This window comes from Camelus ferus, chromosome 13, assembly GCF_009834535.1.
Source record: "Camelus ferus isolate YT-003-E chromosome 13, BCGSAC_Cfer_1.0, whole genome shotgun sequence".
Taxonomy (NCBI): Eukaryota; Metazoa; Chordata; class Mammalia; order Artiodactyla; family Camelidae; genus Camelus; species Camelus ferus.
In genome coordinates, this window is record NC_045708.1 from 28,262,415 (window position 1) to 28,275,132 (window position 12,718).

At 51.5% G+C, this 12,718-nt stretch overlaps 1 protein-coding gene across 1 annotated transcript; it reads right to left on the bottom strand.

Annotated features, from left to right (window-relative positions):
* Positions 1-340: 340 nt before the first annotated feature.
* HPCAL4 (hippocalcin like 4) lies at positions 341-12,462 on the bottom strand. The gene is made up of 4 exons (XM_006188026.3): positions 12,308-12,462; positions 6,036-6,205; positions 5,713-5,928; positions 341-4,404 (listed from the first exon to the last, which is right to left on the bottom strand). Exons 2-4 carry the CDS (start codon positions 6,195-6,197, stop codon positions 4,207-4,209), a joined length of 576 nt encoding a protein of 191 aa, XP_006188088.1. The 5' UTR covers positions 6,198-6,205; positions 12,308-12,462; the 3' UTR covers positions 341-4,206.
* Positions 12,463-12,718: the final 256 nt, after the last annotated feature.

Genomic DNA, 12,718 nt, shown 5'->3' on the forward strand with positions numbered 1-12,718 from the left:
GTCTGAAGAGAAACAAAGGAAGAGAGCACAGATGCGAATTTTGCCAAAGGGATGAGAGCCAGCGAGGCCCAGAGATGAGAGGGCAGAGGCCCCGTGGACAGTTACTGTTCTCTTGAGGCCCAGCTGTTCTTGAATTTCCATCTTCAGGGTCCCTTGTAATCTGCTCACCCCTTTCTTTGAACTAGCTCGAGCAGTCTCTGTTTCACGTAACCTCTAACAAGGACCTCAGCCCCAAGGAGGTGGCTGAAGTTCCCCCACTGTGTGGGCTCCCCCAGACTTCTTCTCCCCCTTTCCCCTTACCCACCCTGTCTCAGCTGAGGGAAGAGAAGGAGCCCCCCAGCACGGTCACACTTTTTATTCACTGTCAGTGGAAAAAAACACACGACACAGCACGGGGTCGAACAGCGTGGAGAGTCACTGCAGGCACAGCCAGGAGCGGAAGGGGACAAGCGGCCACTCAGGAGAATGAGTTGGGAGGCCCCCTCTGCGACCCAACCCCCCTCCTTCTCCAGGCCTCTGCGCTCCTGAAGCCTCCACTAGGCAGGAAGGGCCATACACCCTGGGAGGCCCAGTCCTGCCCCCACATTCTGGTGAAGGTAAAAGAAAACCCTGAAAATGTCAGGAAGAAAATCCCGTATTTTTCTGAGACTTTTCAACTGCACTATTTGAATTTCTTTTTTTCAAAACTGATGAATAAAACATGTAAGAAATGTATTCTTGCCCCTACGGTGATCTCTAAAGTCAGCACAAATCCTCACCCAGGGTGGATCTTCAGGAAATATTTGTTGCTTTAATACATTTTTGAGTAAAAATACAGTGTCAGCTTACTACCCTGCCCAGCTTCTTCTCTTATTCTCTCTTTCCCTTCTCTCCCCTCCCTCCTTCTGTCTCTCTGCAGCAGGATGAATTTCTAACTCTAGGGACTCTGTCATTGTCAGGAAAAGATTCAGTGCCTTTTGCTTATGGGCTTCCTTTTGCTTAACTTTTGATTTTAAAGTAAGTCATATAATCCTGACTACAGCTCAAAAGACTAGAGAGGGCATGGGCATCTGAAGTCACCTTTGCTGATGATTTTTAGAGATAAGAAATAAAGGGCTCATCAATTAGCCCAAAAGGATGAATGAGGACAGAATACAGTTAGAAGGCAGATTTGGGGACCTTGCAATTCACAGAGTTGCTGCAAGAAGATACAGAATTTCAGTGGAGAGTTTGTAGATATCAACGTTTGAACTGTCTGTATATTTTTGTGTCTATGCGGGTCATATTTCAGTCTCTGCTAACCCTGTGCTCTGTGGCAAGTCTCTCAGCTGGGGCAGGGATGGGAGGCTTACCTCTCCTCTCAAGGCAGGGCCGGTGCTCTACCACAAGAGCTCCCAAGCACGCAGTCCCTGGGGCATCCAGAAGCATGTGGGAGCAAGCCCTGGCCTGCCTGTGGCTCCTCCCATCAGCAAGATGGTGGTCCCAGTTCTTGGCCTGGTATAATATATTCATGCTGCTGGGATGTCTGAGAAGCTTTGGCCTGAACAGGAAATATCACCCATGGGTATGTGTCCAGAAGCTTGGAATGATCAAACATGCCCTCATGGGTAGGACTGGGACTTGCCCACCAGCTAGGAAAAACCAAAACAGTTTTCTCAGGGATGAAGATGGTGGTAAAGACAGTGCAAGATGCTTCCAGGGTTGAGTCAGAGGCCTCCTAGGACAGCACTGACCTGTTAGCAGAGCTGCCCAGAAATAGAAAATGAGATGATTGAAAATGTGGGGACTTCAACCAAGCTCTTCTTTTTGGAAGACCACAGCCTCAGAAACTTCTTAGCAGAAGCAAAAGACCAAAACCAACTTAGCTTGCCCCAACAGTCAACTTCTGTACAACTCAGAGTCAGAGAAATAAACAGGGAAGAGACTCTGAAGGAAGAAAGGCTCGTGGAGCCTTGGGTTCAAGTCTTGACACTGCTATCTCCCAACTGTGTGAGTGATCTTGCACAAGGAACTCCCCACTCTGTGCCTTGGTTTCCAAGTCGGGAGAAACTGGAATGAAAAACCCCTGTTTCCCTACCGTGAGGGCAGAATGAGATGGGGTCGATGGCAAGCCTTTGAAAGCCATGAAGTTCTGTGTGATTGTGAGTTAGGTCAGATTCAATGTTTAGGGGATAAGAGCCCCACTTTGTAAAAAGCCTCTCACTGGAAGTCTCAGCTGAGCCAGACTGTTGGACCTCTATGTATCTCTAGTGCTGACGGGCAGCACAAGGCACACCTGATGGCCAGCTCCTCAGAGCAATGGACAATCCCTTGACATTACTGGATAAAAACTCAGTTACTGCCTAAGGATGTGAATTCCCCAGCCTTACCATGTGGCTGGTCACAGGCAGAAGGATAGAAGAGGGTGGCAACCCAGTGAGCTTGCTACCTCCAAGGGCAGCAAGAAGGAAGATCAAAGGAGTTTGAGACCAAAGGTCAGCATCCCAAAGAGTTTCCACCTGCAGAGAGGGAGGACAGGTGAGCACTCAGGGGTAAGAGGTACGTTGTATCTCTTTCCTGCAGATACCATCCCGCACCCCTGGACTCAGCAATCATTCCCTGCTCCCACCCTGGGCTGACAGCACCTGTGTACTAGGCTCTTTTCACCAGCAGTTCAAGAGGAAATCCACTATCATAGCACATCGAAGCTAGTTTCTGATTACAAGTACAGGAGAAAATAAAGTGAAAGGCTTGATGAAGAAGCAAGATTAATTTTCTGGCAGCCAAAGCATGCAGCTGTATAGCTCATGGATCCAAAATTGGAAAGCAGACATTGGAAAGCAAAGCCAGTGCACTTGGAAGATGATGAATTACCTGGCAGATTTAGGATTTGGGGTTAGAAAAAGCCTTTCAAAAGGAGCATGCCCAACACATTTTTAAGCATTTGGCCCATAAATGCAGCTTGGCAGCCTAAACAGTGGCCGGCTGGTCCTCTTCTTCTAGCTCCTTCTGCTTCTGTAGCAGTGAATGAACAAGCCCGTCCTAAAACTAGACCAAATCCAGACCGGAACTACCAAGATGTGGGAACTACACTTGTCTCACTCTCTGCAAGCCTTGTGTTTTCTGTTTCTGAAGTCAGCACCCAACTGGAATAAATGCACAGTAGGGAGCTGCTCGCTGAATTGAAAAAGATCATGAAAAAGGAAGCAGCAGAAGCTGCTGATGGTGAAAGCTCAGGACTTAGCCTGATAAGAAAAAGCATCATCTGGTAAGTTGCATGGTATTTTCTCTCTTTTTTCTCAGCTCTCTTTTCCACCCTGAAAATTAGCATTTTCTATATTCATGTAATCATTTTCCAAGAAACCAAATAATATAAAGTATACTTTAATATCCTCAACTAACTAAATGGTTTTAGCTCTTTTAAAGGGTACTAAAAAAATAAGTATTATGTAAATTTCCATTTTTCTTAAAATTTCCACTGACATAGTTTCTAGACTTCCAAACACTTTTCATTTCATCCTCCTGCAGCTCTGCTTGGAGCTGAGTGGAAAGATTTAATAGTTCCTTTCAAACTAACCAGCCTTACTGCACCCTCTGCTCATCTGTGCTCGATATCCCTGTCTGAGACCCTGATCACTGGAAGTTTGCCTCACCAGAGGGCTCGGAATGTGTCTTGTAAGCTACCATATCCTAAGTACCCAGAGGTTCCTGGCATTGGACAAGTGCTCAATAAACGTTAGCTGAAGAAAGGACTGAATGAACACTCCAAAGGCTGGGGCCAGAGGGGCCAGGAAGAGTCGTTGGAGCAGGGCAGAGACCACTTTAAGGGATCTGGGTCCTCAGCAAAGGACAGACCCAATTTGGCCCTTTTACTGGGGTCTGTGGGACCATGTCCTACAAAGTACAATCCCAGGAAGAGCAGAATTTCAAAGCAGAACCCAGCCAGCCCCCTCCTTCATCCTGCATCCTGGGGCAAAGGCCAACTCCCCTATGCCTAGTGGATGTTGGTTCTGGGCCAAGGGGCTGGGGCTAGACCATAGGATACCTGAGGATCTATCTCTTTCCCAGGGTGAGGTGGTCCCTCAAGGATCTTGACTGAGGAGAGCAAGGGCTTGGGCAGAGGGGTGGGTGGGACCAGAGAATGAGGCTGGAGTTCCCCTCCCCCTGGGGAAGGGCCAGCCAGAGAGGTCATTGGGTTGGGAGGTGGCCATGACCCTCCTGGCCAGGGACCCTGCCCCTCACCAGCCTCTACTTCTGCATGTCACACTGCAGCAGCAGCACAATAGACGGGTCACTCTTTGCTGCTTCCTTGAACTCCTCCAGTGTAATCTGGTCGTCCTTATCCTGGTCCATCTTCTTGAAGATCTTGTCTACACGCTGCTGGGGTGTGAGCCCATCCTGGTTCATGCGCATCATGATCACGGTGCCCACCATCTTGTAGATAGCCTGGTGGGGCCAGGAGGGAGGTGTGAACACTCACTATGAGAAGGGAGGATTGGGGGTATCGGGGTGGGCAGGGAGAACACTGGGAGATGGTGAGGATACTGGAAGGTGATGTAGAGTCATTAAGACTGGATGTTTAATGAGCATCTCACACCAAACAAGTCTAATAGCCAACTGTTCACCAACCCGCTCCTGCCCCAGCATGCTATGTCCCAGTTAATAGTAAATTCATTCTTCTGGATGTTTAGACCAAAAACCTTGATGCCATTCTTGACCCTCCTTTTCTCACACCCATATCCAATCTTTCAGCAAATCTCGTCAACCTTGATTTTGCAATAGGCCCAATATCCAGCCACTTTCAACCACCTCCACTGCTCCTCCATGGTGGTCACCTCCATCCACGCCTGACTGGACCACTGTGGAAGTCTCCGAAATGGTCTCTCTGCTTCTGTTGCCCTCCCACCCCCTTTCTACTCTCCACATAGAGAATAGAGAGAGCCCTTAAGGGCCTCCCATCTCACTCAGAAGAAAGTCAAGTCTCTGCCCCAGACTATGATGCTCAGTGATGGGGCTCCCAGCTACCGATCTGACCCGTGTCCTACCACTCTCCCCTTGCTCACGTCTCTCCTACCATCCTGGTCTCCTGGCCACTCCTTGAGCACTGGAAACACAGTCTCACCTGGAGTCTTGCGTATGTCGTTCTCCACACACAGATCACTCTTCCCCCAGACACCTACGCCATTAGCTCGCTCACCTTATCCAGGCTACTGTTCACATTTCACCTTCTGTAAAATTGCTTTTCCTCCATCGCTCTCTCCCCTTACTATGCTTTGCTTATCTTCTTCATAACATTTACTGCCTGACATAGCATAGGTTTTGTTGTTAAATTTTCTCACTGGAAAGAACATCCCATGAAAGCAAGAACTTTGAACGGTGCCTGGCGCGTGGTAGGCACTCAATATATATTCGTTGAAAGAATAATGAGTTAAGAACTTAGACTCTGGAGTCAGACTCTTTGGATTAGAATCATGAACTTCCACTTGATATGTTTCCTCATTTGTAAAATGGGATTTCTAACAATCCCTACCCCTTAAAGACCCCCTGGCACAAGACCTGTCTTTCACTTGAGTGCTCAAACAATGCTAGTTGGCCACTGGATCCTGGGAGGCGGGATGGGGACAGCGGTGGGGTGCAGAGAGGAGACTCTTGAGGCCCGAGAGGAGGGTGGCCCAGAGAAGGGCTCGGCAAGCAGTGAAGACAGGGAGCGCGTCACCGCGGCACACCCGGCCTCTCGGATCCGCCCCAGCGCACCTCAATGATCTCCAGCATCTCCAGGCGCGTGATGCGCCCGTCGCCGTCCAGGTCGTACATCTCAAAGGCCCAGTTGAGTTTCTGCTCGAAGCTGCCGCGGGAGGTGACCGAAAGGGCGCAGATGAACTCCCGGAAGTCGATGGTGCCGTCGCCATTCTTGTCGAAGGTGCGGAAAGCGTGCTGCGCAAACTTGGAGGCGTCGCCGTAGGGGAAGAACTGAGGCGGGGACGCGGAGGGTTGGGGCTCAGCGACAGCCTTGCGCTCCCGGCCCGCCCCCGGCCCCGCCCCGCCGACCCGCTCCCTGGGTGCCTGGCCACGCCCACCTTGATGTAGAGCTGCTGGAACTCCTCCAGGTTGAGGATGCCGCTGGGGCAATCCTTCAGGAAGCCCTTGTACCACTGCTTCAGCTCCTGCTCGCTGAACTCAGTGTTCTGAACCAGGTCTTCTAGCACCTCTGGGGCCAGCTTGCTGTTGGTCTTCCCCATGGCAGGGCCTGGGGGACAAGGCAAGACCCTCACCTCAGCAGCTTTCCCCTAGGTCTCTGTAGGACAAGAGTCCTTTTCTCCACAACAGCCCCCTCTCATAACAAACTCTACATTCCCACAGCCAGGACCCCTCCTTCCACAGCAGGGTGGGTCCCGCTCCTGTCACTCCCACCACCCCCCAAAATCCCCACCTCCTACAGCTGGTCTCTGTCCTTTCAACCCTTCCCATAGGAGCTCCTCCCTCCCTCCCTGCCCTTCTTTACCCCCGACACACAAAATGGAGCCCTTCTCTTCATTACACTCCCCCATAATAGGGCCTCCTCTCTCCCCAGAAGGCCCCTCCCTTCTCCTTACAGCAGACATCCTGCCCTGGCAACCAGGATCTCTAGCCTCGCAGGTGTCAGCTCTCCTCCTCACTGACCAGTCTGCATGCCACAATCTTCGTCTTCTCCTCTCTTCTTCCCACCTTGCATAGCTCCCTACACCCATAGACGATAGTCTTAATCCTCTCCTTGCTATTCAGAGCTTTCTGCCCTCAGCCCCTACCTGCCTCTGCAGGATCCTCTCCTACCAGGAGTTCCCCAACACTGTCTCCCTAGTTCTTCTTCAAAAATCCCAGCAAGAAGCTTCTTTCCCTTGTTCCTCTGTGCAAATAGAAAGCCTAGCTGGTAGCACTGATGACCCTGATTGCATTCTGCTTTTCATTAGTCCACTCATTCCCCAAGCATGTAGTGAGGCTGTGTGCTAGGCCCTGTGCCAGTGACGGGGATGAAGTAGGCATGAGCCAACCTCCACTAACTCATAACTGGGTCAGAGAGGTAGACGGCTAATTGTAAAGGGCTTTCAATCCATGCCAAGGAGTTTGGCCTTTACCCATGGGGGACAGAAGCTCCTGGGGTTTTAAAGCAAGGGCTAGGAAGATTGTATTCATTCCACAAACACTTATAGATTGTTTACGCTATGGTAGGTCCTGAGCTAGGTGCTGGGGAGAGAGAATGTGTTTCAGGATTTTTCTTTGGCTACAGTGTGCAAGATGACCTGGGTTGGGGGAAGGAGGGAGAGCAGAGAAGGTCCTGCTGCACAGTTCAGGTGAGAGACGATGACACTAGGGTAGGGGTTGTGGACAGACTGAGAGATGCTATGAGGGAGCATTGACAGGACTTGGTAACTGGATGCGGGAGTGAGAGGAGTTGATATAATTGCTTAGATTTGGGGCTGAATGGATAAAGGTGGTGTTGCTGAGAAGCAAGTTTGGGAGAATGAAGAGTCTGTCCCCAGCTGGAACATGAGCCCCTCAAGTAAGCCTGTGCCAGAGGAAGTTTCTGCAGAGGGAGGTACAGGCGCTCGCTCCCCAGGAAGCCTGGCTGGAGTGAGGCTCCAGCGGGGCCCAAAGACTGGGTGGACTTTTTATCTGACCTCCACGGGAGGAATGTCCATTTCATACATTACAAAGCTACTGAAACAGTAGAATCAGGATTTGAGCAAACTTGTGAAATCCCAAGGGCTTTAGCTTGAGGGTCAGACATTTCTGTATGAGAATAGCCACCTTGTTCCTCTGCAGTGTGTGACAGGGATTCACATCACAGTTTTGAGTTTTGGTTTCCTCATCTTAACACAACGCTTCTTTTGAAACGTAAAAAAGAGCACATCAGGGGCATGTTACAAATGAGATTAATTTCCTTGTCCCTCCTCTGCTCTCTCCTCTGTACAAGAGTGCCTTAAAGAGCAGGGGGAAGAAAATCTCCACCCAAAATAGGGGGTAACAGAAGTCTACTAAAATGACAAAATTATAAAAATACAGGACCATGCTAAACTCTCTCCTACTAAGAAAAGATATCAAATCACACTATTGGCATGAGAAGCACATTGTACAGTTGGATACTTAAAAATTTTTTTTCTGTTGATGCTTTCATATCAAAATCTATGTTCTCATATTTAAACCTAAATGAATGGTAAATTTCCCTCTAAAGCCTAAATTTCCCAAGACATGACCTGGGAGGTGAATTTGACCTGCCTGGAGTCTCTTTGGGAGGGTGCCAGACTCCAACTGTAGGGTAGCCTGTCATGAAAATACTCTGGAAAAGGAAGCTCTCAGACTGGCAGAAGGAATTCCATTTCCACAGCCCACCACATGCCCATGTAGCTTCTAATCTTTACTGCTGGGAGTGCCCTAGACAACCAGATCTAAGATTGGTCAGTTCCATGCCCCCTCCCTTGCTGTGTGACCTCAAGTGAGTTACACGATATCTCTGGGCCATAGGAAAGATCAAGGAGCAGTGGGGGCAGCAACATCTTCCCCCACCTACCACCCCCAGAGGATGATGAATTCTCCAAGCTCCCAGGAGATGCCAGGGAGGGGGAGGTGCGCCATTTTCAAGAACCTGGAACTGTGGGGTCCAAGACAGCTGCTCTGGGGCCAGAGTCAAGGATGCATCTGGAACAGCCATGGGCAGAAGGAGGCAGGCTCCATCCTCAGCAGCCCCCTCCCCGAGTCCAAAGCACACTGAAGGTTCAGGGTATGGTTAAGGAAGCTGGAGAACCCAGAGGTGGAGCTGTCTGATGGGGGAGGCAGAGCGGTTCCCTCTGTCTCCAGTGGGATGTGTCTGAGTATCTGCGTAAGGGGCTGGGTGTAGGTGGGAGCACGTCAGTGTATGAGACTGCAAATCTGCCAGAGAGCATGCGTCTGTGTGTGTGTGTGTGTGATGCTGTCTATGTGTCTGTGTGGCTCTCACCTTCTGTCCCTTTTCTCCTCCCTACCCTGTGCTGCCTTCCCACCATTATCTGTCTCCTGGGTCCAAACCTGTTCTCGGTTCCCATTTGATCCTAGATCCACTGAGGACTATGCCCCCTCATTCATTTGTTTCCATTCCTTCTACTGCTCTTAGGTCTGCAGGCCAAAGCTGGTGGTGCTTTTTAAGATTATCCCCTTATTTTAGTGAAAACTGGAACCCATAGAGAGGAGAAAACTGGCTCAGAGTTATACAGCACGTCCATGGAAGGGTCTAGATGAGCACCCAGGCTGAATCCATGCCCCCTGCCTGGACCGCCCTCTCCAAATCATGGCTCCTCTTTCCAGTACAGACTCCTATCTGCCTTCCAGGAAAATCATAGCTCCGATCCCTCTTGGCCTCAGTGGGACTATCATGCTGGATCCAGGCCATGGTGTCTGATACCCAGGAAATATCCACCCCTTGGGGTGACCCACCAGCGCCTCTGACTCAGCACATCTACAACCAGACTCACCCTGAACCTGTGATGGTCCTTCTCTCTACACCGCCTTACTCCCCTCCATCATCGGAGGGGGGAAATGCGATCATAATTGCCTAGAGTTTTTCCCCTCTCCCTTTTCCCAAAGTCCAACTTGCTACAAATCCTAATGTTCTTTCTTTTGAAGTGTTCCTGGAGCCTTCATTAGGTCCTCTCTCCCCGCATAGTCAGGGCCAGGGGCACAGCCAAGTGGGCTGAAACCTAGCCGGGGCATTGCTTGCCAAACCATGCCCGTGGGCTCAACTCCCTCTGCGGGAGAGCCTTTCCTTCTGATTCCTCTGTTGCAAGGGAATGTCTTTTCTGGTTTTGCCCAGTAGTACAATATAGGCTTGAGGCGGCCATACCCATGGGCCCCCTCAAACTCCAGAATCTTCTAGAATCCAGTGTCAAGGTGCCCACCTGTCTAGCTTCACATCCCACTGCTCTCCTCACAACTACATACTTTCAGGTTAGTCTGCTCACAGCCAGAAGCTACCTCACCTATTGCTTAGCTGTTTTCATCTTCCCTAACATTCTTTCTTCTCTTCTGGGCGGAGGCAGCTATAATCAGACTTCAGGCCAAACTGAAGCCCACTTCCTTATGATCAGCCTCTCTCTACCTGGACAGTGGACAGTCAGCAGCATGGACTTGGTAGACCCTGTGAGGCCATGGAGTTGAGCCCCACTTGTATGTAGACTCCGGAACTCTCTGACTCTCACCTAGTGCTCTAGAATTCCAGAATGAAGCCTGATTTGGAAGAGACCGTTGCATTAAACCCTTGCTTGAACAGAGAAAGTTCTCCAGGCCTTTTGCTCCCTGGCAGAGAGCTTATCCCCTCCTGATATAACCCAGTCTGCTTGGGAGCAGTTCAGACAGTGAGAAAAGTGCTTCTCCCAATATTCCTATTTGTCCTCTTGTAGCTGTCCCACAGCTCTGCCCTTGGTGGCAGCACAGAACCCTGCAGAGACCTAAAGAAGACAGAGATGTTCAGTGATTGTCCCTTCACAGATTATATGGGAGAGGCAGAACCCCCTTCTTCCTCCTTGGAATGGTGTCAGGCAGTTTTGCCTATCTGCATTCTCCTGCCATTGCACCCACTTAGAGACAATGGAACCCAGACCTGGGGAAAGGACCCAAGGTCCAGTAGAATCCATCAGCAGGAATGCGAAGGCCAGAGTCCACTGGGGGCATGTTCTGTTGGAGCCGTGGCTCTGCTGAACATGAGCAGGCTCCTCTTGAGAGGAGCCGTGAAGGAGCTGGCACTGCTGTCTCCTGGGCTCAGAGGCTTCTTTCAGAGGCTAGGCTCAGGGTTGTGGGCTCCAAAAGGGGAAGTGGCAGTGAGGGTGGGAGGGACTGAAGGAGGCAATAATCCCACACCCTCATCCAGCCTCAGAGGAGCTGGTGCTGAGACTGTTGCCATGGTGACAGCAGCTCCCTGGTCAGGAGATTTTCCTCTTTCCTCTCCTCCCTTTGCTCTTCTCCAAGCAGCAGCCATAGCAGCAACAGCCAGGTCTTCTCTTGCTTCTTATTAACGAGAGGCAGGGGATGGTGAATAAAGGGTGGGTCTTGTTGGCCACCTCCACCTTGGAGCTGCCCATGCCATGCGGGCTGGTGGTCTAGGAGAGGTTCCTAACATCTGAGAAGGAACCTGGGCCTCAAGAGTGTGTAGGAAGGGCTGGCCCATACCCAGGCCTGGGTAAGAAGCAATGTCCTTTTGGTAAGGACTAAAGCCCCCCAGGTCTCCTCTCTGAAATGTCCTAATGATTCAGAGAAAGGGGGAAAGGGTCCTGCTTTCTCATAATCAGCCACAGAACCAGCGTGTGTCAATGTTGGAAGGCTGTCCAAGATCATCTCATCAAATCCACTCTCTGTCCTGCACCCCGCTTCCCCCATTTCGTGAAGGATCAGAGAGGGAAGTGACTTGGCCAAAGTCAAACAGCAACTGAGGCAAAGGCAAGATATGAACCCAGCTCTTCTACCTTCCAGGTTCAGGCTGCATTAGGGCAGGAACGATATAGTCCACATGGAGCTTCGGCAGGGTCTTGGGGGAGCCCCAGGGAGATAGGAGAGAGGGAGCAACTGGGCTCAAGAAGGGCAGAGAAAGTACAAGTTAGAAAGATATTTGAAAGGTAGGATGGGAAGACTTGTGCTTTGGCTGTGAGGGGTGAGGAAATGGAGGAGGCTGGGACTTAGGCAGCAGTGACCAACAGGTATAAGTGCTCTGCTTGGGGGGTGGTGTCCCTGGTTTATCCTCCAGCCAGGTGAAAGAGGCCTTGAATGGGAGGACCTGTTGAGAGTGTCATGAGGAGAACTGGGTGGTGGAGCCTCTTCTCTCCCCCAGGTGTGCTGTAACCTGTCAGCTTGAGAGGTGGAGGTGTGGACAGTTGGAGGGGACAATGTGAAGTGGGAGTGGGCTCTCTGTGAAGGTGGAGGCTGACATTGCGATGTCAAGTGCAGTGAGCTGCTGGTGGGGCTGGGCTATTGTGGAGGTGGGAGGTTGCTATGGGGCTGAGTGGACTATCCATCTCTGAAAGAGGGAGGGTAAGGGGTTCCTCCTCTAGCATCAGCAACACCACACCCCCAGGGGTGTGTGTGTGTGTGTGTGTGTGTGTGTGTGTGTGTGTGTTGGTGGTCAGAACAGTGGTTGCTCTGGGGGTAAGGAGGCAGCTGTTCCTCCTTCCCGGGACCTGTACTGGAGTGGGGGTTCCCTAGCCAGGAGCTGGCCCTCCATATGCTGCCGCCTATGGTGGAGCCAGGGGTCAAGGAAATGAACCAGAGAGGGCAGGAGGGCAGGAGACCAGGATGGGAATGGAGAGTGGAGGGGGAGGGGACAAGGGCCTCCGCCCGGCCCTGCCCGCTTTACCTGAGGCCGCTCGCCGGGTCGCTGGATGGCTCTCAGCCTCGGCGGGCCGCGGGGACCGAGACTGGCTCGCGGGCCGGCCGCCAGGTTCTCCAAGGTCCGCGCCGGAGCCGTCTCCCAGCTCTTGTATCACTATGTGTCTCTCGGAGCCGACAAGATTTGCATAAGCCCCGCCTCATCCCGGGCAGATTGGGCGTTGATTGGCTCGACTGAGGCGGAGTGGCAGGCGGGGTTTCAGGTGGGGACAGGGTGGCCAGAGAGGCCCGGCTACATGAGCGCGCCCCGCCAGCCCGCCACACTGACCTTCCTGGAGCCGCGAGGAAGGGAGAGGGCTGTATCTTCATCTGTATCCCGCCCTGAAGCTCAGTCCCCGGGCCATCGCCTGAAGTTAAAAGGGTCCACGATTGAAGTGGA